This window comes from Aquarana catesbeiana, linkage group LG04, assembly GCF_042186555.1.
Source record: "Aquarana catesbeiana isolate 2022-GZ linkage group LG04, ASM4218655v1, whole genome shotgun sequence".
Classification (NCBI taxonomy): Eukaryota; Metazoa; Chordata; class Amphibia; order Anura; family Ranidae; genus Aquarana; species Aquarana catesbeiana.
Genome location: NC_133327.1, coordinates 522,933,631 through 522,951,902, shown reverse-complemented (window position 1 = coordinate 522,951,902; position 18,272 = coordinate 522,933,631). Strand labels below are relative to the sequence as shown.

Genomic DNA, 18,272 nt, shown 5'->3' with positions numbered 1-18,272 from the left:
GATGGAACAAGATCGGAGTCCCGGGTCAGGTACATATCTACTGCCTCAAACCCTAAATCATGGGGTATGATGGTGTAGAGTGAGGTCACATCAGCAGTGACCAACCTTATACCCGGCTTCCACACAATATGAGACAGCATATTTATGACGGACACATATACTCCCCTCACTAGGGACCCTGTGGATAAGTACAAAAAAGAACTGGAGGCTTTAGTGGACAGGGGATATCGCCAGGGGATCCTGGATAAAAGGGAGAAACTCTTTTTAGTACCATGTGCCCCCCGTACTCCGGTAATTTATTATCTCCCCAAGGTCCACAAAAGCCTTACTCGCCCCCCCGGGACGACCGATTGTCAGCGGTATTGATTCGGTCACGTCCCGGTTGGGCAAGTATATAGACCACTTTTTGCAGCCTTTAGTTCAGAAGGTTCCATCCTTCATTAAGGATACCACACAAGTCATAAATATGCTGTCTCATATTGTGTGGAAGCCGGGTATAAGGTTGGTCACTGCTGATGTGACCTCACTCTACACCATCATACCCCATGATTTAGGGTTTGAGGCAGTAGATATGTACCTGACCCGGGACTCCGATCTTGTTCCATCCCAAAAGAACTTCATCATGGAGCTGCTCCACTATGCCGCGAGCCATAACTATTTTTGGTTCAATCATCAATTTTTTCGCCAAGATAGGGGTGTAGCTATGGGGGCAAAATATGCCCCCAGCTTGGCTAACCTTTTTATGGCCAAGTGGGAGGAGGACGTCGTCAAGGCCTGGGCCAGACCACAGGTGGTCCTGTGGGCCAGGTACATTGACGATGTCCTCCTCCTATGGGACGGCAGTGAGACAGAGCTCGGTAATTTTATGGCTTTTCTGAATGAGAACGATAGGGGCATCAAGCTGAGCTTCGAGACTAGTATAGTGGAAATTAGCTTCCTTGACCTTAAGATCAGGGTCCAGGGGGACAAACTGGTGACATCCACCCACTTTAAGGCAACGGATAAGAACTCCTTTATTCCCTTAGATAGTTGCCACCACGAATCTTGGTTGAAAGCGATCCCCTTAGGGCAATATACACGCCTACGGCGGAACTGTACGGAAATTGAGACTTTCGACAACCAAGCAACTATCTTAACTGAGAGGTTTATTGAAAAGGGATACGATCAGGTCACATTATCGAGATCGTTGGAACAAGTAAGGAACAAAGATAGATCCCTGTTATTAGACACAGGTCAACGTCAGGAGGCTAAGGGTGACTTCAGTTTACCCTTTATCACCACATTCTCCACTCAACATCGTCAGATCAAGGACCTAATTAAAAAACACTGGCATATTTTAACCACGGACCCAATTCTGAGTCCAATTTTACCCAGAAACCCCCGTATTATATTCAAGGGGGCATCCACATTGGGAAATAAAATTGCCCCAACAGTGCAGGATCCACCTATTATTAACAGATCCTTTTTCCATGACCTCACAGGGTACTATAAGTGCAGGAATTGTCAAGTTTGTTCCCTTAACAGCTATAGGGGTAGAAAGATCTGCCAATTCACGTCCACAAGTACCTCACGGGCCTATCAGGTTAAACCTTTTATAACTTGTACGTCCGAGGGGGTCATTTACCTTATACAATGCCCCTGCGGATTGCAATATGTGGGCAGGACCAGGAGGGCCCTTAAAGTCAGATTGTCCGAGCATATTAGCAATATCCGCAGGGGTTTTGATAAACACCCCGTGTCGAGGCATTTCGACAAGGTCCATGGCAGGGACCCCTCCAATACTTTGTACGTTGGTATCGATAAGTACAGACCACATTGGAGGGGAAGCTCCCTTGTGAGGGAAATCTCTAAATGCGAAATGTCTTGGATTCACAGACTCAGAACCTATGCCCCATTTCGGGTTAAATGTTGACACAGACGTCAATGCGTTTATTAACAACTCTTAATGCATTTTGACGTCTGTGTCTATAGGGTTATAATGTATGTCATATATATACAACTACCTGTAATTTTTTGTATGCCACTGGTAACTCTGATCAGCTATTTGTACTGCATATGAATTTGATTTGTCTTAGTTAAGTTTTATTCCCAAAGAGGTTCTGCTCCCTGTTGCTTTTTAAGGTTTCGGGTTTATACATTTTTTCTGTGTTTTCCATAATATCCACTTGGTAGTGTTTTACACCAAGTGGAGATTTATTGGGACTCTAATCCAGTACATGGTTGCTGGCAGCACTTTCTAGTATATCCACTAGATGGCGCTAGTGGTGAATGATGTTGGTTGGAGACCACAATCAACACATTATCCCATTTCTGGTTTTGTAACCCCGAGATTTTAGGGAATGAGGGATATTCAACAAGTTTACCTTTAGAGCAACTAGATAGGGGTCGATCTGGGGAACATTCTAGTCCCATATAGATCTGATTGGTTCTCAGGTCCGATTGGCTCCAACCACCCAACCTGGATCTCTTGTTTCCAATCAGGGATTTAACAATGCCAAGTTATGTGGGAATTGTTTATTTTATTTTATCTCATTTTATTCTGTATACTGTGCTTAGCTATATATATATATTGCGCAGTGAGTTCATCCGCACAATGTTCAGTTTGGTTATGTTTAATGCATAGGATTTTATAATTTTGTGTCGGTCCGTGTGTATTGCTGGGACTGTGTGGCCTCTGCTGATCGCTCGCACCGTGGAGCGCATCCGAATGCCGGAAGTGTGTGCGGAGGTTTGGAGGACCCATGGTGTGAAGCGATCCACAGCGAGGCTTGGTTCAATCATGGTATTATTTAAGGGAGGTGACGCGGCGTGCCGCCTGTGCCCCTGGAAGACGTGATGATGTCACGAAACGCGTAGGGCGGAGCCAGACGACGCGCTGACGTCACCCCCAAGCGAGTTGTATTCCAGCAGGACGGGTTTGTCCGAGCTCCGGTGGCCACGGAGCCGGACTTAAGGCTGTTCTACTAATTATGTTTGTAAGTATTCATTTTATTTTATTACATTTCAATAAATTTTATCAGTTTTACACTATGTGAGCCCCTTCTATATTTTATGGTACCCTTGCTATGGGTTCATTGGTGTGGCTGATGTTGAGATGACCTCTGGTGGACACCGCTGGCAGTTCCCATCTTTTGGCTTTTAAAGATTTCTGCTTGCTGTGATCCCCTGTGGTGGGGGGTCATGGCCATCTGGTAAGAAGCAACCCCTTCCATTCTCTGGTGGTGGACCCTCCTTCGCTATCACAGAATTACACCCATTATCACTTGGACTTTTGTTGTCTATTTTTGGTGATTGAGACTCACTATGACATTTAACTGACGCCTCATCGGATGGGACTGGTTTTTCACTATCACTAAATGTTTTGCACATTGGTTTTATTTTTATTTTTTATGTATGATCACTTTATAAATCTTCTTTCACTGTAGATTTTATATTATGCAATACCAGGATTAGCGCAACCCCTTGTTTTTCTCATGCTTATCCACAATTGATGTTTTTTGTGGGGATTGCTGCTTTACATATATTCTTTTGGTTTACAGCGCAGTTTTTTTCAATTTTCTGCATTTTTAGTTGCTCAGTTAAAGATGAAACAAACGCCTCCTTGTGGTGAAAGCTATAAACAGAGCAAATATTAATTTCTTTAATTATTTTTGCTGAATATCAAAATCATTCCAAATTTAAATGCAGATGGGTCTACTGTATTTATAAAAATGGAGAAACCATTACTTGTTTTATTTTCTCTGAAAATGACCCGATTGATATGATTGGTCATCATCAGCAACTCCACTAGTATCTCATCTTCTTTTCCACATGCTTACGTGTTTCATCTATTGTATGAGCAAAAACTACAGAAGGCAAACACATTACAGAAACCCATTTTGCACTGAAGTTGCTAGAACTAGAAAAATAACAGCATTCCATTTTAACACTCTGCATGTTTATTAAATGATGGCATACATGCTATTTTTGTTTAATGATTTATGTACTATAGTGGCAAAATGCAAAACTAAGTATATAATAGATAAATATGTAGAGTCGGCAGTCACTTAATGTAAGATGTTAGACAAAAACCAAGTCATCTGGGACATTTGTCAAAAAAGCTGAAACAGACAGACTTTATGGTAACACAAAGCTAAGCAGGCTCAACAATGCTTTCTGGGACATATGAACTTACTGTGATGTTAGCTAACTTTGCCTCTGAGGAAGCTAATGAATTGGTAGACCCGTTCATCTTCATTAAGATGCTAGTTAAAATAAAAAATCTTATCACTGCCTTCAGCAAGAATAGTGACAATTCCAAGATTTGGAAATAATTTAATTTTCCATACATGAAAAAAAGTGTTTTGTCTATTATTAATATGGTGCTTATCCAACTAATTAAAGATGTTGCCAAAAAACAGAAAGATACAAAAATTAAATAGAAAAACAATATGGTTAAATGGTCCTTATTTAGAACTGGGCTTCAAGATGGCCTGCCTAATGGAGGTCCTGTACCATTTTCTTAAAAATTCTCTATTATGTTTGTAAGGCTTTTTTCCCCTTGCTTCTTTCTTCCTTTCAAATTTTCAAGTAGGAGATGAAGCTTGAATGCTATGGGGTGTATTTATATAGAATCTGCATAATAATTCACCCAATGAAAGTACATGTACATTAATTTTGTGCCAATTGGGGGGGGTGGGATGAATGGTATTAGTCTATTTTCTGTGCTGGACAAATGTTTTACATTGATTTAAAATGGAAAATACAGCATCTAGTCACTAGATCACACTATGTATCACAGGATCTTACTATTATACTTATCATCATCTAGTGGCCAAAGACAGTATTTTCTGTTTTAATGTAATAAAAAAAATGAGTCCAGCATAGGAAATAGCCTAATAACATTGCACATGCACTTTCACACAGTGAATTGCTTTGTAATGTGTGAACCTCACAGCAGTGGCACAGGACCTCCAGCTAGTGAACATAATTTCCCAAAGCTCTAGATGTAAAAACTTAAAACATTTCTTAATACACTTAAATTCTTATAAGCGCTACATTTTCAAATTGTGGAATTGTTTTAAATGTGTCATAAATTGTAATATATCTATACATACAAACCCGCAAGTATGTTTTTAAATGCTAAACTTTGTATAAAACTGTTTTTTATATTATCTTAAAGCTAAATCTCTACTACCAACTAAAGGAAAACTATCAGTATATTCTCCTATTGAAAGAAAACCTTAAGATGATTGGTGTCATAGCTGGCAACCATGGCAACTGCAGATCTAAATAGTTGCTGAGATAGCAATGTCCTCGGCAGATGGGAGAATTGGAGGGTTTAGCTCCATTTTAAACTTTATGTATTACCAAGCCTTCTTTTTAAAATTTTGGATTGATTTGGATGATTTAAACTCCCCATGAAGTTTTTTATTGCTATATCCTCATTGGGAGAGTCAAACGCACTGAGACAGTTGTCACTAGAACAAGATGTGGAGGTAAATCTTCCAATGTGGTCATCTGTTCCAGTAACAACTGTCTAAAAGAAAAATTGACCCTGTAGATTGTCTGTTGTAATGTAGATGTGTTCTGCAGGTGTACTGTGGTGCCATTTAAAATTAATGCAACCGCAATGCACTAACACGTGATTGCTGCATTACCGTGCATTGTATTTTCCACTTTGATTCTAGGTGTGGTACAACTACTTGGCATACATTCAGATGCTGAGCATGTTCTACTTAGCAAACTATATTTGTTAGTGAATTATCAGTACTGTCATATGCCTCTCTGTGTCCATAAACTGTATATGATTCCATTGTTCCCCGGACTTGGCCTATTGGTGCAGCATACGTAAATTATCTTTTATTTTTTTGCTAAATGAGGCTCAATTAGTGGAGTCCCCTAAATAATTTAGGAACATTTAACAAGAGGAATACATTTTAAAAGAGAAGTGCGTAAATCTTAAATAGTAAACAATCATGCTCACCTAGGTGGCTGCAGCATTGATCCAAGATCTATCTGTCCTTCACTGCCTCTACACTGAGAACTGAGCAATTAAAGATCACTGATCACCCAGTTCTCAGGTGTTAGTCACTGCTCTGTGCTCTACCCCTCCAGTGCTCAATGCAGAACTGGGCTGGGGGGGGGGGGCATGAGCAGCTGGCTCAGGCTTTCAGTGGCATGCTGAGATACTGAGCCAGCTGCTGGTCAAATATCTGGGCAGATCCCACCATTATTGTCAGTATCCCTGCAGAGCCTGAACCAGCTCTGAATTCAACTGACAGCCGATTTTATCCCACTGTTGGCTGAATCTGGGTCACAAGAGTGCAGAACTAAGTGCACTCCTGTGCCCAATAGAAGTTTGGCCAAAATAGCTTTGGCCATACTTCTTCTTTAAAAAAATGTTTTACATAGTGTAATGGATAAAACAATACCCAGTGGAGTTGATTTACTAGAGTGATAAAGCATGTTAATTTGAAAAGTGTATGTTCACTTAGCTGCATGAATGAAGAGAAGACAAGTTCCCTTTCATCATCCAATCATTTGCAAGCAACATTTCTCTTGATTTAAAGTGAACACAAAATCATCTTGTTTATTAATCTAAGTAATCATACACCAAGGGTACAGACTCTACTCCCTTAGTAAATCAACCACTCCCTGTATAGTGAGTATGATGAACCTACCGCTTATGTACCATTTAAAAGTTGTGGCAAATTAGTAAAAATATATCAAATATGCTATTTAGTTTTCCTAGACTAGATGCTAGTAAAAGAAGAACTACTGTCTGATTATGGGATATATACAACACAGAAAAAAACATATTAAATCCCATAAATTTGCTCACAATTGAATACAATATATTTTTTTGTAAACTTTCTTTTAAAATATTTCCTTGATAATAAAAAATGTGTCTACACTCTATAGCATATGATGTGGACTAGGTAAATTTCCATGTACTTACTTTGCATTCCCGGAACTGGGTTTCTTTCTTCTAAAGATACTCAAAAAGTTATTTGATCTACAAGGAGTTTTTCCATCACCAACATGCATGCGCACAACATCTGACGTGGTAAAAGCACTCCGGACATTTCTCTCTGGCTTTGCAATAATAATATACATCTTGGGAGTAAACATACAGCCCAAAGCAACTGTGACACTAAGGCTGACAGCAAAGGAAGTAGTGATGATCTTGTAGTTGCTCCCAAAATAAATGGGTACAAATGCTAGCCAGATAATGCAGGTAGTGTACATTGTGAAAGCAATGTATTTAGCCTCGTTGAAATTAGCTGGAACATTGCGAGTCTTAAATGCATAGTATGTGCAGCTCATGATCAGAAGTCCATTATAGCCAAGGGGAGCCACCAGTCCTAAATTACTAGTGTTGCAGATCAAGTAGACATCTTTAATGCTTGGATAAGATAGGATTGGCGTTGGAGGCTCCATGATAATTAAAGTGATTAACAGTGTTAGTTGCAGGCTGATCAAAACTGAAGCAATGATAACTTGGGCACAGGCACTCATAAAACGGGGTTTTCGAGTACAGATCTTCTTCTTGCTTCCTGCTAGTATGCGAGCAATACGATTGGTTTTGGTTACCAAAGCAGAGTAGCACATGGCCGAGGAGAGACCAACCAAGAGGCGCTGCAGATAGCAAGATGTAGTGGTGGGCCTGGCTATTAGTGTAAAAGGACATATATAACCAAGGAAAATCCCAGCTAGTATAATGTAACAAAGTTCTCGACTGGAAGATTTAACCACAGGAGTATCTCTGTAAAGTATGAAGATCAATGTGACAAACATAGTGATAAGGATACCCACACAGGAGAAGGCCACTGCAATCATAGACTCAATATCACTCCACTGTAGATATTTGATAACTATTGGCTGACAACCTGTTAGACAAAATAAATAAGTGTTACTGTTAGAAATGTTTTCAGAATTCTTACTAGATAAAACATTGTCATCTGGTGCCTGTAGCCAAAATGTGACATATCCATCATTTTTAACAAATGTTTATTAAAGGGTTAGTTAACCTTTACCAAAAAACTACCTATGCAGATAAGGGATGTCTGTAGATAAAATCAAGCTGTGCAGTCTTGACTAAAATTGAATAATGCCCCTGCAATAGGTGTAGGTCATTTACGTACTGTACCTCATGAAGCCTGACTGAAATTACTATTCACCTCCACCATCACAGCAGTGAGCTCTTTCTCTGATTCAAACCCCCTTACATGTGCTCTTCCTCCCCTGATGCAGGAGCTCTGAGCTCACAGTTTGATAGCTCATTCCTGTGATGGCAGAGTTTGGCAGAAATAGCTGGGCCTCCCTTAGTAATGCTCTAGCAACATCCTGTGAGTTTTTCAGACAGGCTTCATGAGGTATGTAAATGGCTTACTCCTATATTAAGGGCATTATTGAACTTAAGTCAAAGTTGCACATTGTGTTTTCATCTGCAGATGTCTCTTATCTACAATGAACAGTTTTTTTGGTAAAGGCGAAATAACACTTTTAAGTAGCAAGGAATATTATTCTAATTCTAATATGTATATATATATATATATATATATATATATACATATATATATATATATATATATATATATATCTATCTATAGATATAGATATAGATATAGATATCTATATCTATAGATATATATATATATATATATATATATATATATATATATATATATATATATATATATATATAGATAGATAGATAGATAGATAGATAGATAGATAGATATAGATATAGATATAGATATATCTCTACATATCTCTATCTATCTATCTATCTATCTATCTATCTATCTATCTATCTATCTATCTATCTATATATAGATATATAGATATATATCTATCTATATAGATAGATAGATAGATAGATAGATAGATATATCTATATGTATATAGAAATACAAATTTCTAGCTTTAGCTTTGAAGACACAGTAATATGTTTTTAAATAAAAGCCTTATTAATAATTGACATCAATGAATAATGATTAACAGACTAAACCAATAAGATTAAGGGTCAGAAAAAATTGTAATCTTCAACTTACATCTCACAATGATTTCCTAGTCCTAAAGTAGATGAGACATGAATTTTTAAGTCAGAAATAGGCACACAATTCTGTAGGGCCCCATGGCTTTTACTGTCCTTGTTAAACCACAGCTTTTACATCTAATGGCCAACAAACTGTCAATGAGACACTAAGCTTTTATCATAGAGAATGTTTGTTAAGATATGTAACAAAATACTTTGTGATATATAGGTGGTGTAGGAATAATACATTTTTGATTTAATTGTTAGCATTAATATTTTCGGAAACATTCAACCCTTTGTAAAATGGTCAATAGCAAAGATCATCTGTTACTATCAACTACTAAATTAACCCAATTTTTGCCCACGATGCACAAATTTAATGTAGTAAGATTTTCAATCTATATATTAACTGTGTTTTCTTCCCCATTTTATGTCATTTAAAAAAAAATTGTTTGTTTCAGAATGTTGTTCTGTCAACATTCTGGGTTTCTGATAATAATTTAAAAATGTAATGGGTAATTTGTCCCAATCTGGAGCCCCTAGGGTGCTTATTTTTTTAAATTGTGTTAACACTGCCTGGATAGAAAGAAAGACATTAGCTCAAAGTTTTTAAGGAGCCAGTATGGCCTTTTTGTCAGTCATATCACTGCTTAAAAATGGCAAATGTATAAAATGTAGCGCTGTGATTTACAAATGTACATTACACTTTGCCTGCATCAGGACACTGAAACAAGCACATCTTCTTTTAAATAAACACATAGGGAAAAAGAGCCAGGACAAAAAAGCCCAGTTATATTATTCACTGATGCCAGGATTTTTTTAATTTTATTATTCATCATTATTCATATTTTTTTACTTGGTGGATATCATTTTACATTTATATTCACACCATTTTTTCACTTGGTGGACTATTTTTATATTTCAGTGTGTGTTTTACTGGTCACAGCATACATTGTCAATTATTCATTGTCATCTTTTATATATATATATATATATATATATATATATATATATATAAGCACTTCATTTTATTACATGATTTTCACTTTTTGTTGTCCTCGGCCGTGCTGCCTGCTGTATATATATATATATATACATATATATATATATATATATATATATATATATATATACCGTATATATATATATATATATATATATATATATATATATATATATATATATATATATATATATATATATATACTTTTTCTTCTTTCACAGCGAGATAACCCCCCCCCCCCTTTTTGCTGGAAATATCCTAACCTGTCTGACATTTATGCTTACTTTAGAATTATGCAGCTCACAGCATTCTCAAAAGAAAACAAAGTACAGAAGGGAAGATGTTTTTACATGAAGCTTGCTCACATGACAAATGAGTCAAATAAAATGGTAAATTATTGGCGATTTAAACTATTTTTTAAAATATTTGCTGGATGAATTTCACAAGCATTCACCCAGCTGCCACAAATTCTGACCTTCTAAATATGTCGATTATCTACAATCTTCAACTCAATCTAGTTGCCTTAATGCAGTATTTTTCCCTAAATACCATCAGCAAAATACCACATTATGGCCACTAGATGGAGCTGAAAATCAGAGAAAATCATTAAAGCGGAGTTCCGCCAAAAAAAAATGGTCCCTGCTGGACCTGTGTGTCGCCCAGAAGATAGCGGCGGACGGAGGAGGGGCCGGACATGGCGTAGATAGCCGTGGATACTACAGTGATCTATGCTCAGACGTGGGAGCAAATACCTGGATTATACAGGTATCTGCTCCCCCAACCCCCCTGAAAGGTGCCAAATGTGACACGGGAGGGGGGGGGAATCCGAAAAGCGGAAGTTCCATTTTTGGGTGGAACTTCGCTTTAAGTAAAATACAATCAGAATTTGCAACAGCTGGGTAAATGCTTGTGACATTCACCCAGTGATTTTTTTTTTTAAATAAAAAGACCCTTAAACCCTAAGTTTAGTTATTTTTTTTTAAATCCGCACAAGGGATGGCACTTACATTCAATCTTGGAATGCTGTCTGCTCTCTTAATTGAAAACAGAATCCTTTGCCACCTCCCCATACCCCTGCAGCAATAAACTTCTGGTGATGCTGGGGTTAAAATAATAAACCGGACCTGTCACAGGCACTCACCAAGAGTGTTAACTATGCCAGTCCTTTCTGCCCCCTCTTCTGTTCATAAAAGTTATACCATAGTGTGCATCCATAAAAAGCCCCCTATTAATAAGAGATGGGAAAATGAATGAAAAGTTGGCCTCCATTCTTGATTTCCACCTATGAAAACTATAGTATAGCTTCTATAAATATAGGAGGGGGAGGAAAGGGGGGTCAGAGTTGGCACTTATGCCAAGTGGCTGATTCAGCTGATCATAATAATCTCGCATAACTGGAAGATTATACCTGTATGGGTATAGGGGGAGTGGGCAAAGGACTTCAGATTTCAAAAAGGAGAGCAGTCAACAGCACAAGGGACACTTCACATTGGATGTAGGTACTATCCCTTGTGCCGATTAAAAACAAATAGGCTTTCAATTTCAAAGTTCATTTTGCATTTAATATGCTGTACAGGATTCCAGGGTTGGCTCCTGTATGGGAGGTATGTGTTCCCGTTGTTTGGGTTGTGTTCCCTTTAAGGGGATGACAAGAAGCAGTGTAGAGTACTCAGGGATTCTCACTGTTCAAGGTGAGTGGTATTGGGTGGGAACTTGCAGTTATTCCCAGATTATTAAAGTGGATATAAGTCATGAAATTTGACCTAAGCTCATATATATATATATATATATATATATATAGCCTGAAATTTGTGTCAAGGGAGGTTGCTATAAATAGATCAGCAGAGAGTCGACTTGTCACAGCACAGCTCTGCAAGTCTTTGCCTATGTGGAGGGGGGTGTGTGCCTTTCATTCAATCAGCTGCCATGGCTGTATGCCAAGAATCCACTCTCAGTGCTGAACAGGAAGATAAAATCTCGACGTGCACTTTCTAAAGAATATATAAAGCTGATGACAGCAGATATGCATGTAAAAACTCATGTAGAGAGATTTTTTTCATCTCTGTATCTTCTGAGGCTGTTCACTTCACTGGGTATAGGAGAGGGTTTACATCCACTTTAAGTCCTCACACGAGTCCTGAAATTTGGAGACTGAAAGATTTTGGGTGGGAAAGAGCATCCAACCCTGACTACTGATACTTTGGCCCTGAAAAGGGTTGACCCACTTGAGAAGGGCAGGAAGCAGCCAGCAGGTGTACATGAGGTGTCGAGAGGTCTGTAAGCTGCCTGGCTACTGAGACTTTGCTTGGCTCTTTTGAATTATTGGGCCCTCCAGAGCAGGCAGAAACTTTAAATCATGTTATGGCACAGGTTTATGCTTGTGGTGAGCCAAATGTTTGTTTTTGTACCAGAAGTGTATGACCTAACATCTACTAAACCCTACTTACAATAATACTGTAGTTTAATAACACTGGCCATCAAGCTGTAATTGCTGGTAGCCCAAAGCCACCATCATCTAATTTCTTATTGTACTGTATTTATTTTGAATATGCCTTCATGTATTTTCTTTGCTGTTTATACTGACACATCATGCAAAAATATTATTCAGTTTTCATTGATTATGGAACTGCAGGAATGGTATGTTACTTCTAATAAAAATGGCAGTTATGAAATATTATAGGTATTAATTAATAATCTTAATTATAAATAGTGTACTGTTTACCACTTATTTATGAGGTATTTGATGAGAAGCATGCATAATATAATTAATTAAGTCTAGATGTTTTCCCAAAATCCATACATAAGGTTCATTTAAGGTTCACAGTCAATGAGATGTCTAACTTTAGGACAAACAATGATCATTGTGTAGCAGATCCTTTTGATCCGTTATACATTAAGCAAATATGTTGTTGCAGAGCAAAACAGAGAAGGAAAACAGCATTTACATATTTATTGTACAATTTAAATTCACCACTTCAGCAAACAGTTTGTTGAAGGTAATCTCCATCTGCTTGGCGCTTACTACGATGCTACCTTATGGTGTTTTTATAGCATCTCAATGTGAGTCTTTTTTGTGACTTACATAAGCAGTTATGAAGAATGCTCCACTGTACACCACTTTAAAACAATCTTCAAAATCAAATGATTTCTAGTTGGGGCATCAAAAATGTCAGTTTTTATAATGTGACATTAAAAAGAAAAAGACAAAAAAGATTTTGCTACAAGCATTATCAAAAAGCAGAAGCTCCTTTCAACTCTACTGCACCTGTTCTTGCTATAAAAAACAATCCCTTGTTAGCCTCATTATAATTTTTTTTACAGAAGTTAAAAACAGACACAAAGTAAAGTAATAATAAAAAAAAAGCTGAACTGGAGACAGGTATAAAAACATTAACTAATGCAAATTTGTGTTCATTAAAAAAAAAAAATATATATATATATATATATATATATATATATATATAATATTTACAGTAAATGTGACTAATGTAAGTATCTGAATTTACCTTCTGCAATTCTTGCACAGCAGAAATAAGATTGAGGGAGTGAGGGAGTCAATCAGTTGTATTGCATGTAAATGCACTAGAATGAAACATACTGGGATCGATGTAGTAAATGAGTAAAGACAAATAGGCTGTTCACCTTGCAAGGGATTTTTTTCCCTAAGCTTAGTAAATGTGGGAAAAATCCACTTTACAAAGAATACCCAATCACGTACAAGGAAACTAAAAACAGCATCTTTGCTTGGACATGATTGAATAATGGAAGTCATCAGAGATTCACCTCATTCACTAAGCTTAGGGAAGATTCCCCTTCCAAAGAAAAAATACCCTTGTAACATGAACAGCCCATTTGCCATTAAGAAAATCACCATTGATAGAAGGAAAGAGCAGAGTTACAGAGAGATGATTTCCTGTTTCTCCTTCACTGTCTAGTCACTGGCTAGGGACAGGGATAGGACATTATTGTATTACTTATTTGTAGTTTGGGTACCAGTGAGGCTCTGCAGTATAAATCCCAGGGATAAACAGAAAGAATAACAAATCCTTTTGACAGCAAAGCACCTTTCATACATGGATTTAAAAAGAGAAGTGTGGGCTGTAGATGCAGCATCGGTTGTTGTAGCTGTCCCCTGTCGGCTCTACACCGAGAACTGAGCAATCAAAGACCACTGATCACTTAGTTCTTGGGTCCGCTCTGAGAACAGAGCAGTGACTGTCAGTCTCAGTCTCAGTGACTGTCAATCTCTATTCTGTGCTTTGCCCCTCTAACGCTCACTGGATCACCAGATTGTAGGCGGGCGGGAGTAGAAGAAAATAGAGAGGAGACATTGCTGGAAAAAGTAGCAGACAAGCATTAATTTTCTTTTACATTTTGCCTGGATGAGAGTGATTGCCCAGTGTGGGCCATTTGTGGCACACCATGTTTCCAAAGTCTTGTGTTTGGAATTCCTACTTTGAAGACCTGCCTTGATGACCCCTGGAGGTTCGGTTGATGATCCCTTGAGGTTTGGTTGAAGTCCACCTTGCCAGCTCCACCATCCTGGATATCCTTCCACCTGCCCGGTTGGGCTTATTGCCTTATTGACTCCATGTCGCTGACAGGGGAGTCCACCAGATTTGGTAAGAGTACCCATCTTTTCTTATCCACTGATGTTGAGTACTATTGATGTTGGTTCCATCCACGGATCTATATTACCTTTGCCAGTCCTTTTTGGATATCCACCATCCATGAATGGCCCTTTCTGTGTTCTAACACAATCGGACACTTCATTATTTCACGCTTTTTTTTTATTTGAGACTTGATGATTTATTTTATTACAATATTCACCATCAAGTTTAAAGACTTATGGACTTGATTTTACCTTTGTTCACCTTGTTGTGTATTCACTTAGCGCTGCATTTTTTACTTTCCATTTCATTGTTTTTGTCACAACGTATGTAGCCGCTTATTTGTTTGTTTTTTATTAGTTAGCGCAGTGTTTTTGTACATTTTTAGGGGGGCGGGAGTGGCTGGTGCAGATTCTCAGCCATGCACTGAGAGGCTGGGGCAGATGCCGTTCAGGAATCTGGGGAGATCCTGACATTATTGTTGAGATCCCTGTAGAGCCTGGACCAGCTCTATCATGCCAGCCAAAAGTGGGCTTTAGCCTGTTGTCAGCTGAATTTGGGTCACAGAGCTTTGTAAGTGCACTCCTGTGACCCACAGGCGATATATGGCCAAAAGTGCTTTGTACATCTCCTTTTAATTTAGCAGTTTGCCTGGATATCATCTTTAAAACACCAGCACACAACTAGGAAATTTTCTAAAAGACAGAATTCAGAGAGTAGTGGTTAATGACTCTAATGCCCCGTACACACGGTCGGACTTTGTTCGGACATTCCGACAACAAAATCCTAGGATTTTTTCCGACGGATGTTGGCTCAAACTTGTCTTGCATACACACAGTCACACAAAGTTGTCGGAAAATCTGATCGTTCTAAACGCGGTGACGTAAAACACGGACGTCGGGACTATAAACGGGGCAGTGGCCAATAGCTTTCATCTCTTTATTTATTCTGAGCATGCGTGACACTTTGTGCGTCGGATTTGTGTACACACAATCGGAAATTCCGACAACAGATTTTGTTGTCGGAAAATTTTATATCCTGCTCTCAAACTTTGTGTGTCGGAAAATCCGATGGAAAATGTGTGATGGAGCCCACACACGGCCGGAATTTCCGACAACAAGGTCCTATCACACATTTTCCGTCGGAAAATCCGACCGTGTGTACAGGGCATTAGTCTGAATGGTCTAAGGTTATCAGTGGTGTACCCTAAGCTTCATTGCTGGGACCCCTACTTTTTAATACCTTTATAAATGATATAGGGTCTGAGATTAAAAGTAACATTTCTGTCTTTGCAGATGACACCAAGCTATACAGTGGAATAACGTCCTTACAGCATGTCTCCAACTTACAAGCTGACCTCAATGCACTGTCTTATTGGGCAACTAAGTGACATATGAGGTTTAATGTTGATAAATGTAAAGTTATGCACTTGGGGGCTAAGAATATGCATGCATCATACATACTAGGGGGAGTACAACTGGGAGAATCAATGGTGGAAAAGGATCTGGGGGTTTTGGTAGATCATAACCTCAATAACAGCTTACAATGCCAAGCTGTGGTTTCCAAAGCGAGCAAAGTCCTTTCTTGTTTTAAGAGAGGTATGGACTCCAGAGAGAGAGATATCATTTCAACTCTGTGCAAATCATTAGTAAGACCTCATCTGGAATATGCAGTTCGGTTTTGGGCACCAGTTCTCAAAAAGGATATCGGGGAACTGGAGAAAGTGCAGAGAAGGGCAACCAAACTGATAAGAGGCATGGAGGAGCTCAGCTATGATGAAAGATTAGAGGAACTGAATCTATTCCCTCTTGAGAAGAGGAGATTAAGGGGGATATGATCAACATGTACAAATACATAAGTGGCCTGTATCGTGAACTTGGTGTTGATTTATTCATCTCCAAATACTAAAAGGTTTTTTCACAGTAAGAGCTGCGAAAATTTGGAATAGACTCCCTCCAGAGGTGGTTCTGGCAAGCTCAGTAGATTGCTTTAGAAAAGGCCTGGATTCTTTCTTAAATGTACACAATATATCTGGGTACTAACATTTATAGGTAAAGTTGATCCAGGGAAAATCCGATTGCCTCTCGGGGGATCAAGAAGGAATTTTTTCCCCTACTGCTGCAAATTGGAGCATGCTTTGCTGGGGTTTTTCGCCTTCCTCTGGATCAACTGTGGGTATAGGTTTGAGAATATGGAAATGTATTTTTTTTTTTCTTAGTTGAACTTGATGGACTTGTGTCTTTTTTCAACCTGACTATGTAACTATGTAACCTCTATTCTATAAAATTATTCATTATTATTAATACCTAATAATAATTTATGTCTGTACCCACTATATCCAGTCATATTGTTAGCCCAAAGATTTCCTGGTTAAAGATGAGCTAATGTTCATCAGTGTAAAACTGTCACAGCAGGCCACAGTCCCAATCAGCTTTGGCCATGGAGAGTGGTCATTTTAGGTCAATGATGTCACCAGCATCCTTGCCTCTTTGTTATATGCAGTCAAGGGGTGGGAAATTTCACAACCACAGCTGATTGGGATGGCGGCATGATGTCATCTGACAGTTTCGAGAGGATTTGGGTCGAGTTTGAATTTGGCCTGAACCTTAGTTTATATTTGCAATATTGGGGGGCATCAAAGTACACTAAACTCAATGTTAGCTAGATTAGGTAATCTCCAGCTTGGACCTGCAGCAGTTTTTTTCATTCTTCTGATAGTTTGGTGGGTCTTTTGCTTAGGAGATTTTGTTGGACCGGTGTATAATATTTCCTCATACCATGTCTATGACTTTAAAGGATCATTTTAGGATGCACATTTCAACAAAAGCTGGACAATCACAAGTTTCTCAGGCAAGTTAAAAATAAAGTACCTACCACAAACTATTCCCCAGATAGGCTGCAGCAATTTTTCATTTATTATTAAACATTCCTGTAAAATAAAATAATCACTATTCATTTAAATAAAGACCTCCCACCTGTTAAATAAGGGTTAGGCCACCACCCTAGATCACAGGCTGTACAGGTAAACTCGTCTTGCACAAACTCATTCTCTTTGCAAGGGGTACAAATCCAGCAACAGCTAACTTCACCTTTCCTTATAACCTGTGCCAAGGTTGAAGAAAGAAGAAAATTAAATTCAGACTTCTGACTAAATATGATAACGAACAACCCTTTAATACATTAAATTCTTTAAGGCTGAATAGCCATAACTTACACAAGTTGTGGATTTTTTTACATACATTTGAATACAAAATTAGTGTTACTTCCCCATAAACATCATAAGCCACCAACAATGAATCCAATTCCTTAAAGAGATTGTAAATGAACCTTGTAAAACAACCCAGTCAGTTTAAAATTGAAATGAAAAGGCAAACGTGTATAGATATAAAAAAAAACATTATCAATACCTTTTTTCCTTTTTTATAAGTGATGACATCCCCCCTGTTCCCTCTGTTCTCAGATGCATAATAGCTGGGGGAGGAGAAGCAACAGTACACTGATCATCCCAGTGAAAGCCCGTGCAAGGGGGTATGTCAGGACAAGTCTGATCATTGGAGGAGAGTACACGCACAGCTAGGGAATTGACCACAATGAGGTCTCCTGCCTAGTGTGGTCAGGTTTTAACAGAAAAGCAGAG

At 38.4% G+C, this 18,272-nt stretch overlaps 1 protein-coding gene across 5 annotated transcripts in view; it reads right to left on the bottom strand.

Moving 5' to 3' along the window:
* Positions 1-18,272, bottom strand: part of GRM1 (glutamate metabotropic receptor 1) — a 697,757-nt gene that overhangs the window by 17,842 nt on the left and 661,643 nt on the right. For 3 of the 5 annotated variants that reach the window (XM_073627812.1, XM_073627814.1, XM_073627813.1), the window contains exons 7-8: positions 17,611-17,737; positions 6,941-7,871 (exon numbers count right to left, since the gene is read on the bottom strand). In XM_073627812.1, the coding sequence (XP_073483913.1) occupies positions 6,941-7,871; positions 17,611-17,737 (1,058 nt within the window). Of the gene's footprint in view, positions 1-4,174; positions 4,245-6,940; positions 7,872-17,610; positions 17,738-18,272 lie in introns of all 5 variants that reach the window. The other 2 variants (XM_073627815.1, XM_073627816.1) reach the window with 1 other exon arrangement.